Below are 18,109 nucleotides of genomic sequence, written 5' to 3' on the forward strand. Positions count from 1 at the left end.
CACTTGGTCCCGTGTCTCCCGGTGGCTCTCTGTCAGTGTGTGAAGTGATACAAGAGAACACCACATGAGCAGAGAATAATAAAGAATAAGAAATATTAAGTGAAGGAGCAGGCTGCTTGGTTGCTTATAGAGATGGAATTCTTGAACTCAAACTACACATAAGCCCTTTAATTAAAGTGTAATTTTTGTATCAGTAACACAGTTTATTATGGACAAAACATAAAAGAAAGAATGGACATGTGAAACAAAAGCTGGAGCATAATGATGACTTTAAATGCACTGTTTAATAACCAAAAGCATATGCTCACCTCCACAGAGAGCTCTCAGTGACGGCCCCCAGGTTGAAGTCGTACAGTTTGGTCAGGATGAGGATCACCTGTGAAGTAAGCACAACAAACGCCTTTAATCAAACCAAACCGCTCTCTCGTCCCTTACACGTCTGTTACTAACGCTATGGCATGCATGCAGCCCTCCATTAATAAATATGGGCCTATAGAGCATCCAATGACAAGTGCTGCTCATGTTGTCAGGAGGTGTCAGGGAGGCTACGGAAACACTGGTGTACGCTGTCGGCTGAGCGTGTGCACCTCATGTGGAATGATAGCTACATGACAGCCGAATCTCCACATAATTGTTCACTGAGCAATAAACGGAAATGTAGTCTCGGCACTTCTCCCCCTGTCAGATCCTTCTTCTCATCTGTGGTGCTTTTGTCTTAAGGAACCACAAACGCCCCAACAAAAAGAAAACCTGAAAGTCGGTTTGATGGAGGATGGAGGCTTTGCGGGTGCAAGTGTGAGTGGTGACTACAGGTGCTTTTTCTTTCGACATTTTGGATTAGGATGATGATGGACAGTTGAATTTCTCTTCACATCATTCAACATATTTTATGATTCTATTGTGGGGTGTTCTTCCTCTCCAAAAGGTCATATATGTAGCCTCCCTGCACAAATATTATAATGTTTTTGAAAGGTCGTGGTAGCCTATATTAGCACCTTCAGAATGACTAGATTATGCTAACCACGCAAGTAAAATTCTTAAAGCCCCACCGTGTAAGATTTCAGTCAAATATTAGACCTTAATAAATGCAAATAATGAATGACAGGTGTTTTAAAGGGCTGAAAACATTGAAAAACCTAACTCTTGCTGTGAAGGGGCTTGTTTCTCCACAAACGTAATGCAGGCAGCATGGCCTCTACCTGGAATCTTACGCAGTGCTGCTACTACACGGCCAGGGACAAATATTATGCATTATGTGTATTGTTCAGAGAATTACAACAAGTTTATACAAAACAAAAATACATGCGTTTCCCACGGCACTGAGTTTTGGAGCCATCTACGGGCTACAAGGGCTATTACACAAGTTTAAAATCAACATTGCAAACTAGCTTTGTGTTTTGTATTGGAGCTACGAAGTTGTAATGATCGTGATTTGAGGCAGAAATGCTCAGAACGAGTCTGACAATGATTTATAGACTTGAAAACAGTACAGACTGCTGCTTGGGTCCTTTAAAGGATGAATATGATGTGTTATTTGTATCGTTATAGCCCTTAAAAATGCTCTTGAGTACCTTTAGTTCGGCATCTCAGTATTTAGAATGGCATTTTGATCTCTGTTGTTTCCCACAGGACTAACTGAGTTTTTTCACCATCTACTGGGTCCAGAGGGAATTACAACAGGTTCATGAAAAAAAAAAGGAAATTGCACACAGGAATGCAAGGAAGCACGCAGTTGTACATGGTTATACAGGAGAAATGGTGTGGATTAATGGACTTAAAAACAGCACTGAAGATTATTAGAGCTACAGCTGGAGAAATTCTCAGTTATTGAGAAAATTCAAAATGGACAGTTTTTGGTGGTCGGGAGGAGAAATAACTTTCGAACCAGGATTCATCAAACTAGTGCAAATGAAGCTATATGCAACTCCAGGTATGCTTTTGATTGGTGAACACTGATAAAACATGGTTAAAAGCTCAAAAAAGTATATTCCAGAGTATGTTTCCTTGATTTATTCCATATTGTCCACATCTGTTAAAAGGGAACTCTCAAATAAGCCGCTAAAATAAATCTGTGACCCACTTTTTTCCAGTCAAATCAATCATTCTGGAAAGAATCAGGGTCAGCTTGTTCTCCAGATACACAAATAAAAAAATACCGTAAAATACAAAAACCTTATACCTTCAGCGTTAAAAAAATAAAAATGAAATTGTCAAAACCAACACATGCTCAAACTAGTGTTAATCAGACCATCCCTCCAGACACCAGCTATACTCCATCCATCCATCCATCCATCTTCTGCCGCTTTATCCGGGGCCGGGTCGCGGGGGCAGCAGTCTGAGCAGGGACTCCCAGACTTCCTTCTCCCCAGACACTTCCTCTAACTCCTCCGGGGGGATCCCGAGGCGTTCCCAGGCCAGCCGAGAGACATAGTCTCTCGCTGGCTACCAGCACCAGCACCAGCACCAGCTATACTCACTCATATATTTAACAAAGGGCAAAAATATAAAAACAAGCGCATTGTCATTTACATGTTTTTATATTTGAAAAGTGGCAAAGTGTCTTCACTTTTCAAACAACCACAACTAAGTATTGGATGTGGGCGGGGATAGGTGAAAACAGGACTTTTCCGAGCACCCGAGCCTCAGTTCCAGGACCATCCAGAATGAATCAAACATGCAGGAATCCATCAAAATGCAACTTTACAACTAATGATGAGAAAACGCTGTTGCAACAAGATTCAAAGTCCATTAAAGTTGATTTTGCATAATATGTCCCCTTTAAAGTTGCACAATAACCAAAATATTGTGATCTCATATCGACACAATAATATCGTAGGCTGTAACATAATATTGAATTAGACGTTTTGTTGCTTTAAATAAATGCTTTCCTCCGTTTCGGTGCAGGCAACACGAAGAAACAACTATTATGAAGCAATTTTATATCTTAATTCTTTGGACTATGACAGTAATGATTCGCACTAAAGGCTTTTCAAGACATATTAAATTGAAAAAGTATGTTTAATAATGTATTTAATGTCATACTGTGGAACATTAGCACACAAGGTAATAACATCTTCATAAATAATAAATAATCAAAGTGTATATAAATCGCCTTTGATAATAATGCTAGCAGACAAACACAAGCTCTTTTTTTTTGTATTTACCAGACAGCAAAATTTAATATAATTCAAATTGAAAAAGTGTCATCTTTCTCAGAGTGGAAGTGGTCCAGCCCTGCGAGGCGTTGCTCCGAGGACGGTTGGACAATGTCTTTCTGGAGGAACAAAACTGTGGCCCATAAAAGGCGGAGGGCAGAGTGAAATGGTGTGCAAACGCATTATTGTCACTCCAATGGCATTATAAACGACTTCCCTGGGGTGCGCTTATAACTCAGGGGGACAGAGGAGGGAGGAGGGCTGTTTGAGTTTCCCCGACTGCAAACGGAGTAGATAATAATAATCAGAGTGCGGAAACATGGCTTAATATGACACATTTCTGAAAGGCTGAAAGATAGGTCGAAAGCTCAATTACAGTGAGTTTAAACACATTAACCTTACGGGACCCAGCGAACGACTCATTAAACCGAGAGACGCCGCGCGCGAGTGGGAGGAACAAAGGCACGTCTTAGAGTCTGCTCGGAAAATGTTAAAAACCCAATTGACCCGCGATTTAGCCATCAAACGGCCAGCGCGCGGCAGGGACTATCTGCATTACAGGTTAATTAACCAATCACACAGACAGATAAGCATTTGCATAACTAAATGCACCATGTCTGCGAGGTCCAGCGTCGGAGTCGGAATCAATTTGGACGACAGACTTAGTTAAATGGCTGTGATGTTTGGCCTAATTGCCTTATTTGGAAAAGTAGATGGGATAGGAAAACTCCGGGAAAGCGTTGATACTCCTCGCAACAATGACTTTGAGAGCGGTGAGACCATATCGATTCTGAAGTGTAAAAGGAATGAGATGAGCTGTCTGGGATAGTCACAGGCAGTTGTTCTCATCCAGTAATGTCTCTGATAGAATCAAAATGTCCCCTGATAGTTGCTGCCATATTCCCTGTGTATCTATTGGCTCCCGGACGTTTTGGAGCGTTTCTTATCGTGGCAAAGTGCGCCTCTGTGTTCTTGAGCCTGGTTCTGGGTCTGGAGCAACTGCCGTCACCCAAACAAATGCTTTTTTCTTAATAAAAGAAGCCTAAATTGTATCTGAATTGTGCAAGAAACAAGAAACTACTTCAGGTTGATGTTAGATGCTTTATGAATTGGAAATATGATCTTGACCCTGGGCCGTGCATCGATAAACAGGAAGCAGCTGGTCCTTACATGCGCTAGCTTTGTTTAACAGCGCAACATTTAGCGGTTTATCACAAGATCAAGTCTGCGTTTGCTGAGAAATTGTTCTTTTCTATTTATACCTGCTTTTGGCCATTTCATTTTCATCTGCAGCCTCTTCTTATCCGATCAGCTCGTTCAAAAGCGTTCTGAGAGCCGACACAAACCTTTTACAGCCGCCTTCAGATCGTTTGGAGACACTTTAGAACCGTATCAATCCGCTCCGAAGTGAACCAGTCAAAACTTTGCTATTGGTTGTCCTTTAAGTGTATTGTACAGGTAATATCCATAATATCCAGCCTCATTTTACTCCCACATACCTCCTTTTACAATATACTGTATGGAGTTAAAAGTGCTTTCCCAAACTAAAAGAAACAAAAGTCAGACACCCCCTTTTAATTAAATGAATTGCAAATGCGGAGAGCTTTACTGGATGCAATCACTTGTGCAATTAGCAGCGGTTCTCATGAAGACCATTAAACAAAACATTAACAGAACTCACCAACTTGATATTCTTGACTGTTACGACAAATGTTAAAACACCCAAGATCCAAATGTTAAAGTGTTCTAAAGTGTACACGACTTGTCCTTTCGTTGGATATAAAAATAGATGCTGAAGGGCGTGTTCTTGAAAATTCCACATGCTTAGGATTTCAAAGCTTTTGTAATAATGTAATAATAACGTCTTTCGGCACAGCAAGGGTAGTTCCATTCTTAAACTCTTGCAACGTATGACTATGTTTACTTCTGAGTTAGCTCTTTCACCAGTCACATTAAAGCATGTGTCAAATACAGAAGACAAACTCCTTATTCATCAAGTCTAACTATTGTTAGTTGAGATAATGGCTGGCTTACAATGATCGAAATGCAATCTGCAGTCACAAGCTAATTAAGTGGGTAATTTATTACTCACATGAAGAATGTTGAAGCCTATAAAGACGAGCAACAGAATGACTCATTTAACTAACAGTCTATAGGTTTTCATGACATCTTTACAACTGTGCCTATAAAAGCATTTGTGAAGAACCACAAGATCCACAAGAATCACAAGAACCACAAGAACCACCACACACAGGGACTAAAGAGTTCCTTTTCGCTCAGACTGCCTTTTCAGTGAATGTGTGTGTGTGTGTGTGTGTGTGTGTGAGTGTGTCTGTGTGTGAGTGTGTGTGTGTGTGTGTGTGAGTGTGTCTGTGTGCGAGTGCATGTGCGTGAGTGTGCGTGTGTGTGTGTGAGTGTGTGTGTGTGTGAGTGTGAGCGTGTGCGTGTGCATGAGCGTGAGTGTGTGCGTGTGCTTGTGTGTGTGTGTGTGTGTGTGTGTGTGTGTGAGTGTGAGTGTGTATGTGTTTGCTTGTGTGCGTGTGTGTGTGTGTCTGTGTGAGTGTGTGTGTGTTTGAGTGTGTGTGTGTGTGTGTGTGTGAGTGTGTGTGTGTGTGTGTGTGTGTGTGCTTGTGTGCGTGTGAGTAGAATGACTGGAAGTGTGTATGTTTGTGTGCTATTATACATATATTCGGTCTTTTTGACATATCCCCTGTATTTATTAGGCCCGAGCGCCACAAGCTGGCGAGAGGCCTATTAGGTCCGTAAGGCCGTTTAGAAGCGCTCGCTCACTCACGCACTCCTCCACTCATGCACGTCCTGTGCATACTAATTAGTAGTAGGGAAATTGAACATTATCATTGGGCGAAGCCCGTGCTAAAGTACCACACACTTAATTAGCAAAAGCAGAATAACAAATAATTATTATACAAGAATGAATTGCTGAATAGTTCAAATAAAATCTTTAAAAGTTCCAAATCAACAAACTTTTGTCATTGGATCAGCATGTTCATTGTACAAAAGAGACAAAAATATTCAAATTTGTTTTCGATACAGTAAAATTGCATTGTTTACTTGGACTTTCAGTGAGCAAGTTCTGCTGTTGTAGTTTTTTGGAAACAGTGCAGGTTATGAATATGTGGCTTTAAAAGATCCCCTTTGTCCGCTTTCATGTGCAAAAATAAATATAAAATATATTACTCTAGCAGCATCAGTTGTCACTTTCCTTTGACGGTTGTCTCGTTACCAAACGCTGACCCGCCTCCTCGGGCCAGCGCCGCTCCACCTGAGGGAGTGCGGGCTAGTCAAGCAGATGACTGTTTCCATGATGTGTCCCTGAGTGGATACATCAAGCGTACATCAAGTCGCACGAGGTGTTCCCACGTCTCCAGCATTATTGATAGGCTGTGCATCTGCGGCTGTGGTCAACGGGGAGATACAGCACTGGAATCGGAAAACAACAACCAAAAATAAAAAAAATAAAAAATACAGTTTTTATTGTGCGGTTTATGCAAATATGTGCGACAGACAAAAATGGGTCGAAGAAGTATTTTTGAGCCCAGGAGGTAAATACAATTCTCCATGCATATCATCACTCACCAGCGTACATGAAATTAAGTAAGGACCCTGGAAGGCCAAAAGCAGTGCATTTATTCATGTTTATGTTTTATTGATGTGAGCAAAGAGGGAGATTTGCCCCGGGTGAGTCAACCAATCATTTTTTTTAAATTGACTTTCCCCTCAGAGCAGCTGGGTTTAGTCAGACTTATATCCACACACATGCTATTCTTGTCCCTTATTCTTTAGGCGCGGCAGTATAAGAACTTTAACATGAATGGAGGTTACGTTTATACTGCAAATCTTCATGCTCAATTTTTATATGTTTTGCCAAATCTGATATTGTTGTAGAGGCTGGTCAAATTGTGAATAAAATGTGACTCAAATCTGAAGCCCTGAAGTGGAACCGTGAACAGGAATCGTGCCATTGTGGCATTATGATACAGACCAGCCCCATTTGTCTGTATACCGTGTCATCTTTATCCTTTTTCCCTTAAAATACAGTCATTTGCTCTTTCTAGCTTCACTGCTGTTGTCTGGAGTGTGGCCCCTGAAGCACGTTGGTGCTGCAGAAGTCAGATAAATGGATTCAGACTGATGTCACTTTGCAAAAAATCTGATTCAACCCACGGTTACCTTCTGAGTGCAGAAGTGATTAGAAGTGCACCAATATGGGCATTTTAGGTCGATACCGATGTTATTGGAAACACATGGGCCGATAACCAATATTAAACCGATATTATTTTCTTTACGTTGTTTGGTGAACACTGCAGTCCTTTATTAGTATGGACTGCACTTGTCTGTTTTCCCATATTATAACCTTCTTTGGGGTAAAAAAGGAAAATGTTTGATACAGCTATAATTTATTTAGCTCTATATTTAAATATAGTTAGGCTTTAGGCTATAGTATATGATTATTCTTTATTAGAGTCAAATTTGCCTTCACACTTTTCCATTCTGTGAATTTCCTGTTTTTAAAAAAAGACTCTTTATCAGACTAAAGTGTCTCTCTGAACCTCCAGTCCTGTCATGTGTTACTCTGCCTCCTCAGGGCAGCTCCTGGAACAGCAGCAGTGACAGTCTCTCCTCCTCTGACTCTGATCACACACTCAGCATTCTCTGTTCTCCTGCTTAAAACCTCTCACACTCGACTTATTTGGAGTAAAAATGTCTAAGCAGATGTATGTGAGGAAAACTTGTCAAATAACGTGTTTATCATGGGTTGCTCATATTTCGTTTTGTCTAAAACCTTTCTAGAGCTCATTCGATTAGATTACGCTCCAGTGACGTACCTACATATTTCACCACCCGAAGAAGGACCAAAACAAACACTGGACCGGTGAAAAATTAGACGCAGCTCTTGGAGCAAATTATGATATTTTTAGACTTTGTAAATCAAATACACCAAAGCCACTCCAGGAAACACAACCCCTCCACTGCACATGTGCGCTGGACGCTTTGGCCGTGTGTTTCCTGGTGAGGTATTTTCTGAACGCACGTCCAAAGTGTCAAAAGCTTCAAATGTCCAACTCGGGCGTCCACTGTGAATTTGGACACCACTGTCTGAACAACAATATGCAAATCTCACAGTACAATATTATTACTTCACAGAACAATATTTACTACAGTATTGTCGAGAGGCTAACTGATGATACTTTTCTTTTTAAAATGCTTTGACAATACTTTGGTGTTAATCATTATTGTCATTAGAATTAAGAGCAAAGAAGCTTACCATTTCATATATTGTGACAGTCACAATATTTCAGTTATTGTTATAACCCTACTTTTAAGCAACACAATCATTTGATTGAATAAATGCAAAATAGCTACATTTAATGCCATACTATGGAACATTCCAGACAATAGAAATCTCCTTGGAGAAAAACAGATAGTGGCCTCCAATTTAATAATATATATGATAATATCCAAAGTCAATCACATTTCCTTACCTTCCTCCTACATACTGAGCCTTTTTTCAACTGGACAGTGTGGAGTGAAATGGGAATGAGACTGGGGTATGACATGCAGCAAAGTGTTTAGGGCCGGATTCAAAATCACACCGCTGCAGCATATGTGCCATCCACTCAATCACAAGTGGCACTGCAATCACACAATAACAAAACAGTCAATCGCTGGGATAAAACCAAACTCTCCACTGCTTTTCCCATTTCCCATTCCCATGAGAGAGCACATTACAACGCCTTTACTTTCTGTCCATACACAGATGTGGGTTCTTCCGCTTGGCTGCATTCCCCATCTTCCTCTGTGCAACACCAGTGTCCCAGGCATAATGTCATAGTGATACTACCTGCTCTTCTCAATGCTAATATCCCATCCTACAAATCCAACTTGTGCAGCCAGTCAAGCATGTGGCGCGCGTATGCCACCGTACACCGTCGGTCAGCGCCGGATTCAATATCCACCGATTGTTTCTTTTTTTCAAATTCCAAATCACTTTCTGCTTGACGTGAGCGCCATCTTAACTCCGGCATGTGGGCGTAGCCGTTTCTATCTAGCTACTCCATGTTCAAATAAATAGGACTGTTTTTTTTTTCATTCCGCAAGACGAGTCGGGTTGAGAATTGAGCCCCAAGTGACGCTTTCATTACGGTTTCCCTCAAATATGATCTCATTCTAATTGGCAACACACCGCCACATGCGCACGCCATCGCACGGAATGCAAGAAATGAGTTACTTTCAAGCTGCCGCGCGACTGTTTTTGAATTTTAACCAAACGGGACAGTTGACAAGTCTAAATTAATTTCCAAGGGACCCCTCCCAGTTGCTCACGGTGAGTGTCTGTGTGCAGTGGCATACGACAACATGTTATCACTGTTTACCTTGTGCATTTGCTGAAAAGTTCAGTGCATTTACATAAGTGACATGTTTTTTATGTTCCGTGTCCTTCTTTTGACACTGGCGTTTTCAAATCCCAGGGATGTGTAAGAGGTCAAACGATGAGAGGGCGCTTTATTCAGACTGGAATGTATACGTTTTCATTTGCGCTGGCCCCGATGTCTACAGGATAAGTGTGAGCAAGTGGATTACCATAAATCTCTGTGTAAAGGCTGGGTTTACGTTGGTACTTCAAATCATATGAAATGTAGAAACGTTTTCATCCAATGCAAGCAAAAGTCTGACTATTTGATACTTGTAAAAGACTATACTTCTTCCATGAACTGCATATTTATAATTTATTTTAATAATATCAAGTATTAAAGAATGTCCCACAGTACCAATAAATATATATGCATTCACGCTCTGGTAGCACGACACTTGCGGGAAATGTGCAGGTTGTTATCAGTTTTGAACCTGATGGCAGCGGACCTGTTTTACTTGGTTGTTTTAACATAAAGTTTTTTATTAATATAGCAATTTAAAATGTCCAAAATAGAAAAGAATGATCCACATGTGTCATAGCTTATAATATAGCATTATTCTTTATCGAAAAGGGCGGCTAAGTACGGTTTGCAAATGGTCAAAAGTCAAAACAAAAACACAAAGGGTTATGATACATACAAAATGAGGGCCATTATCTAAATATATGATTTGAAAAATAGAACTGCTTTGAAAACAGACTCTTCCGTGCTGCTCGTGGTTGAGTGGTTAAATCAGCAGTGTGCCTGGCTCCTGTGTCAGCCTCAGTGTCGAGAGATCAATTCTTGGCTCAATTTAATTTTAATAGACAACTATTTTTAACATTTTTTGGCTCCACAGATCAGAGTCAATCTATCTTCCAGCTATATTTTCTGAAATTCACAAATTATTTTTTTTTAGTGCTTGTTAAAATAAAACTAAAATGTTTTTGTTGTAGTTTACTATATTTTTGGTGAAATATCATATATTATTATGTGGTTGATAGCATTTATGCTAATAGTTTTAAAATGTGAAAAACAGAGCTGGTTCATAACTCTTTATAGCAGTCCACATGTATCGCTCACTTACCTAACGCATTCTCAGCTTCCTAAATATTCTTCATGATGAGTTTATAAGCACTTTCCACGAGTCTCTGAGCCCAGAACGAGTTTTGCCGTCACGGTAAAGCAAATAAACATTAGCATGCTAACGGCGCACATCCTCCTTTTCTTAGAATAAAACATGCTATAAATAGATGCAGAAAGTGCTTTGGTTTAATTTTCACTCAAATTTAGATATTTTTGCAATATTTCTGTACTGTGGGAAAACAGATTTTACTTTATTACATGCAAAACAATCTGGTACATGAACTTCGGTAGTTCTGTTTTTACATCTCAAAATAGTAAAAATCAGGTACAGCGCCTTACTTAATACAGAAAAAACAGTGCTACATGTTTTTTTTTTTTTTAAACAAGGCCCTAGTGTTACTCACGTGTGGTCGAGTGGTAGTCAGTCATCAAAACAGCCCTGGTTCAAAGTTTTTTCAAAGTGGTTTCAAAGTTGGTGTTGTTTGGAAGCTAACGCTAACTCTCCCATTGAAAATGCATCAGCGCTAACATATAGACAGGTACCAGTCTTTAAAATGCATGTGTTCTCTTTACAAACCCTTGAAGGATCTATTCTAATTAAGTCAAGTTAGCATACATAATATATATATAAATCATATTACATCAACAATTTTGCCTTTCTAACACATGAATGTCCTCTCGCTGGTCGGCTAATCTGCTCTGCGGCTAATTGTCTTAGCTCTTTGTAATTGTTTTGTCACTTTACATCAAGGGCAATAACCAGGAATAATTTAATTTGCGTGCATGTCACTGTTCGCATATACTAAACTGCCTTTACATATTAAAATGCACGACGCTGTCCGAAGGTAAACTAAATGTCAAATGGTATTGCAAAAACTGCCAGCTCTATAGCTTTGTTTATCCCGCTATATTCGTACACATTATCCAATAGTCTTTGCATGGCCAATATAAAAAAATATCAACGATTTGATTTGTTTTGAAGCCTATTACATCCTCAGCTTCATTAGTGGAATAGAGATGAGGAGCCGAGGGCGACAAACATGACACCTGATTATTCTTACAAACCGTTTTTTCTTGAGTCAACTGGCTAATTAACAAACTCCCATTTCACATATTTTACACCATTTGTTTTAGGTGTGCTGCAAAAAAAAATAAGGAACTCATTATTGGGCGATCAGAGACAAAAGCGTAGGATTTGACTGTTCTCGTACAGCTAAATAGAATTGAATCGCATAAAAGCTTCCCCTGTTTAGCGCGACACAAAAAAACATCTTTCCTTTTTGTAGTCACAGTAATATATTCGTGCATCTATGAAAGTGATCTGATACAAACACCTGCGGAGATAACAGTGGCGTTTGGAAATTAGCATACATTTCTTCAAGGCTTGACAGAAAAAAAAAGAAAAGCGAAATTAAAGCGGTGGGCGTAGGGGTAAAAAACTAAAAACATGTTGATTGGAGAATGGGAGAGCGCATTGATTGTTTGTGCTGTGGTGTGTGGAAATTGAAGTTATCGGTTTGTCACCTAAAAACTAAAGAAAGAGCTTTAATATGTTGTGTAATACTTCCTTCATGGTCCAAAATGTTGTTGTTTTTTAGAATGAAATGTGTTTTGCGCTGACATTTTTAAAGGTTATTCACAGACTTTGGCATCAGTATTATACTTTTTTTTTTTTATTGTTAGTTGAGACACTGTAGGTGAAGGCAACAAATACGGCATTTATGTGTAAAGAATGCAAAAATTACACATATTTGGGACATTTAATTTAGAAAATGTATAGCACCAGGTTTAAATGTCTTGCCTCATTTTGTTAACCTATTTTTTGTATTATTTATTCATTATTTAGTATTTGCGTAGACTAATACTAACTGAAAAAAAAATCAATCTTAGAATTAGATTTTCAACCATCTTGAATTTGACAATGAGCTGCATGTCTTTCCCCAATCTCATCTCCATTTCATGCTGTGCTATAAAGTCCAGTTAAGTCTATACGGGCCAAAAGATCTTTAAAAATAAGTAGTTCTTTCTGTATGATCCGTCCTAATTAAGTACAGGATTTAAAGTTTGTTGTTTGTTGGACTCGCTTCACGTTCACCTTTCCTGTCCAATAAAGTCTACGGGCCAAAAAAAAATCTTCAATCTACAGATACAAGTGGATTAAATAATGAAACATTAGCAGGTGCAGATTGGATATATATTTTTTTCCAGGTTAAAGCTTATTTACTGAGAAACCAAACCAAAAATGCATGTAGTGACCTTCAATCTTATCTCGACAAGTGAAATGGCCTGATTACCAGCAGATGACTTGTACAATGGCGTGTCCTTTTCAGGCTGCCGTCTTGACATGCGAAGTCGAGTTTGTGTGGGCAATTTGAGCGATCAAATTGTCAGAATGAATAATTTTAAAGTCTGTAGATTTAAAAAAAAAACATGGCGCACCTCTTCCTCCACGACCTTCTATACAGTTTAAAGGATTACTCATATGTGCGTGGATGATAAAGATGCAACATTATAACATGACTATCTTTTTAAAAATAAATATATCATATTATTGGACCCAGCAGAAAGCTTTGACTGCATTATGAAACTTTTCTGGTGGTTGGAGGGTAGTAATGGGCAAAATGAAGCAACAGTTTAAAGCGTGGGTCAAGCTAAAGTGGGCGTAAAATCAATGTATCAGTTGCAAGTCACATGTCGAGGCCTCGGTTTGTGTGGAATCAGAAATGTGTGAGCAGAAAGTGTTTTATATGTTATGTATTGTTCTTATTGTTAAGGCTCATTTATGCTCTAAGTTGGACGCTTCTGTCCGTCATCTACATTGTTGTTTTATCCTTTGTTTGGTGCGTATGCCATTTGTATTCTCACAGCTTATGGATACGTAGCAATGGAACAGTACGTGAGCTGACCACTGGGGACAGTACAGTGCAACAGTTGGACGCTCAACTTTTTCAAACTTGACAATAAAAAGCTGCAAAACAAATAATTGTCGTGGGGGCCTCCATGTTTGTTTCTCTAGTCACACCTTTTCTTCCAATTTGGTAAATTCTGTAACTGACTTTGAGCGCCCTCTGGTGGTCATATACCAGACCACAGCCTTAAAGTGCATATGTGACTGAACGTGGCTAATCCAGTTACATGTCTACCCGGAGACATTTTGAGTTATTCACAGATTCTGAAAGTGTGAATTCAAAGCTTTCCAATGATGTCTCACTCATGTAGATCTGATAATATTTGAGTAAGTTGTGGTCATTTGAATGTATACAACTCTCAAACCCATTCACTGAGAAAACGGGGCTCAAAGGTTCTCACCGGAGTGAGCCCAGAGTCACAGGGGGGCTCATTTGCATCTCATTGAGATAAGTCCTCCCCCCTGTCACACTGACACCACCTTCCCCCTACAGCTGTCACTCAAGACTCAAGAGGAGTGTTGTTATTGATGGTAACTGGACTTGAATCAGAATTAGAAGTTACAATATTAAAATGGAAATACTTGGATTACAAAAGGCCCTGAAAAGAATCAAAGAATCAGAATGAGAATAGGGTTCATTGCATTTGTCGATAAACATAATTCACAGGTGATTCAGTGCACCAACAATGGTGCACTGAATGATTCAACACAAACAACAAAAGATAAGATAAGATAGCCTTTAATGTTACAACGCAGTAGATACAGGGGGAAAGGACAGATAACTTATAGGAAGTTTAAAAAACACTCTTAATAGAAGAACTCTTATAAACAGATGCCAGGGCCAAGTATACGAAATGCAACGGGTCCATGGCTTTGAATATATGAGATATGAGATATGAGATAATAGATATGATATGTACACCACCAGAGTCCAATTACATCAGAGATCACATCCTCATCCTCTTCTTCGTCTGTGCACTCTTCAGTGCTGTGACTCTCGGCTCTTGGCATCAAAGCTGTAAACAAATAACAGGACATTTAAGAAATGGCTAACTATTTCACATAAACACTCATTAACTATTTATTTTTTTTAACACAATGTGAGAGTTTCAATATAAATACCTGAAGTGCTGATAACTCTTGATCTTTGGAAGCCGTCTGAAGAAGGGACTCAGATGCTTCTGCCAGTCCAAGTTCTTGACAAACACTTTGCCATCCGCCGTTCCAACAAGCTGTGGGATATTGAGGTGAGACTCAGGAGAGCTGTTTTCCACTACCTGATGACAAGGGCGACACTGTAAAAAAATTAGAACAGAAGAAACATATCTTAAGCAGAGAGCAGCACTGAAGCTTTGCCAGGCTAATGTTTACACATTACAGTAGTCAAATAATATAAACTAACCTCAGCGATGTCTTCCAAAGTGTCAACCCTGGTCTTCATGTATGCTCGCTTGATAAGTCCAAAGCCGGAAAAAGCTTTGGACTTAGGGGAGAATTTGGTGTGGCCAGCAATGAGGAAGTGGATGTCCATTGTGTAGTGAAGCTTGGCCCCGTCTGCAGAGGGTAGTAGACAGAGAGAGAAAAGGAGATTAGATTAATACATATGACATTTGATTAAGACGTATATGTCTCTATAATTGCTATTCTGCATTTGCACTATTATTAGTACCTGCTGTGCAAAGTCAAAGCTGTAATGCATCCTGATGTCTTTGCTTGCTGGCGGTGAGGGTCCAAAGACAGCACATTAGATTCTGTTGTAGAGATCTGTGCGTGGCCTGCAGCTTCTGATGTGTGGGAGAAGCTGTTTCCACAGTGATCTGAAGCTTGATTTACAAACTGCAGGCTCACCTTAAAAACAGATGTTGCTTATGGTTAATTATACTCTAATCATTAAAACATGAAAATCACCAAAATAAAAAAATTAAAATAAAATTAAAGTGATTAAAAGCGGGTGTTTTAGTCGCAAAGCTTACCTGGTTCAGCCGTCCTGTTGTCTCTCCATACACCGTGCACAGAGAGACACACAGGAAGCTGATAATGGCAAGGCAAGCGCGTGATTGGTTCGAGTGACGCAGTGCGTGCGTGACGTGCAACGTACGTAAGCCACGTGACCAGAAGTGGTATCGGGAGTTGTAGTTTTTTTCTCTTCCCTCGCCGAAAAATAACCCGATAACATAGCAAAGTTTAGCTTACAACTTAGCTCCGAATAGCTGCGTTTAGCTCCGGGCTGTGGGGGTAACAGCCGGTTTAGCACCATAAAACAGACACAAAGCACGACCCACACAACCCACGGGCCAACCCACGCCGAAAAATAACCCGATAACATGGTGATAACAGCAAGTAGTCACATTAAGCCCGTATTGCAGAGTGCACTGAAGCAACATGTTAGCTTAGCATTAGCTCCACCGGAGCAGACAAGTAAGATTCTAAAGTGATCACGAGACCGCCTTAAAACACAGCGTTAAAGCAATAATTTAGTAGTAAAGTAAAAGTGTACCTGAATAAACAGTTCCGTTGCAATGTAGTCCAGGAAATGTAAGCTCTGAAGACTGTGCTCTGCAGACGGTCTGGAGTAATGAGAGGAAAACACGGAGCACGCAGCTGGCCATGCGGATCACAGCTGATTGGTGGAAAATGTAAACAATACGTTGGCTAGAAAAAGGTGACGCCCCCCAGGAGAGCAGGAAAAAGACCCGAAAACTCCACATTTTTAACAGCTTAATGTATACGTTTAAGACAACCAATAGTGTTATCTGAAGCACACAGGGGCTTATTCATAACTTCAACTAGCACATTCTGCAAAAAAATGAAAATCACAAATTTGAGGGAAAAAAAGTAAAATGCTGTTTTTCTCAGTTTCACCGAGGCCGACATGGTCCGACAATTGCCGTGGCGAGTCACATATTACAGGTTTATACCATTTTCTAATTTTGACTTCATTTGGTGTATTTATACCTGTGTACATATACATTATAGTTTTACACCAATCAAACAGGTATTTGTGGCGCAAAGTCAAACAATCTGTAGAAAATGACAGGAAGTGGGATATTCTCTCCAGTCAAAGTGTATGCATAATTTACACAAATAAATGTACAAACTTTCTGAACATTGAAGTTTTATTTCAACAAAATAAAGGTGCGCTCATATTTTTGGTCAAATAAAAAAATATTTGACATTAGATTAGAGTTTTTGCCCATCGTTTGCTGGGTAATTCCCCGGTGTGATGTCATTAATTACAAACAGAAAGTGAAATTATAAACCTAAAATATTTGCTATTCTATGCTAACATTTGTATAATTATTTAGCAAAATTCTAAATATACTTATCTTAACTGCATTTTAGCTCAATGAGTGGTACAACCTTTCAGAGGCACTTTAACATTAGAAACAGTTGGAAGTATAAATGAAGCTACAGTAGCCATGCTTGTTTATGTACAAAAATGTCCTTTAAAACTGACAAAAGTTCATACTCGATGGTAGTAAACCTTTAAAATAATCTTTATATTATTTGTAGTACAGTTAAATCCTCTGTCAATGGCCATAATTTGAGGCTTCATTTTGGTAGAGCTTGTGACTGATTGTGAGGCATCATGGGTTAATGAGGGTTCGTTTTTCCCATCACTAATCACTAAGCGAGTGGTCTGTCAGCTACTTGTCTATGCAGATGTGATTGTTTTTCCTGGAATATTCCACAGTATGGCATTAAACTTGGACTTGTGGTGTCACCTGCTGATCTCCATTAAGAGGCAAAACAATAAAAACATGTCTTAAGCCACAACAAATAGTACATTTACGTTCACAAATAGACACGAGGCAACATATGAAAATGCTAATGAGCTTTAATTGTTTTTTCTAACAGCCGCTTTATTCCCACTTCACAAATCTGCAAAGTGATAATAACTAGCAGCTAGTTTTTGTTCCATTTTCATTTTTTTACCGTAAATGCAGAAGACATGTAGAGAAAAAAAAAAGCCCGTTGCCCTTCAGGAGAAATGGCATGCGTGTTCTGAGCGAGTGGCCTTCCTCTGTCTGTCCTCATCTTATCGCTGGACCAAATTGATTGTTTGTACTTTTGCGGGTGAAAAATATACTCCGGGGATAGTGCTTTCATCAAGTGCGCTCCTGTCAGGTGTCCCCTGTGCATTAGTGAGCCTCCGCTCTTTGCTTTTCCTCCCGACTTCCTTAGCCATGGTCATATAGCTTTTGATGCTTTAAGCTTGAGAGGGCCCCAGCAATCAATTCAGTCCATTACAGGAGGAAATTAATGAAATGGACTCGCTGTACCAGGGATTGGCTTTCGAATGCACGCTCCATTGTGGCTGGAAGAGCCAGTCATGATGGGCAAGTTATATCTCAGGCCTAGACAACAACAAAGCCTCCCATTACATTAGGGACACAGATTAGGCCCGGCTTGTCTCATGGATTTATGGTGAGAAAGCAAAAATGGGCTTCTTTCAAGTAAAAAAATTAATATGAATGGAACTTGTGGTCACTTTAATCAATGCGTCAGTTTTTATGTGTGTGTTTTTTTTTCAAGCATTAACCCCA

At 39.6% G+C, this 18,109-nt stretch overlaps 1 protein-coding gene across 1 annotated transcript in view; it reads right to left on the minus strand.

Moving 5' to 3' along the window:
• The window catches only part of sorcs3b (sortilin related VPS10 domain containing receptor 3b), a 125,358-nt gene that overhangs the window by 78,956 nt on the left and 28,293 nt on the right, over positions 1–18,109 (minus strand). The window contains exon 2 of the mRNA XM_072436846.1: positions 309–376. Coding sequence (XP_072292947.1) covers positions 309–376 — 68 coding nt within the window. The remainder of the gene's footprint in view (positions 1–308; positions 377–18,109) is intronic.

The sequence above is a fragment of the Eucyclogobius newberryi genome, unplaced genomic scaffold (assembly GCF_026437365.1).
Source record: "Eucyclogobius newberryi isolate DKJ021-1_F unplaced genomic scaffold, fEucNew1.0.hap1 SCAF_8, whole genome shotgun sequence".
Lineage (NCBI taxonomy): Eukaryota > Metazoa > Chordata > Actinopteri > Gobiiformes > Gobiidae > Eucyclogobius > Eucyclogobius newberryi.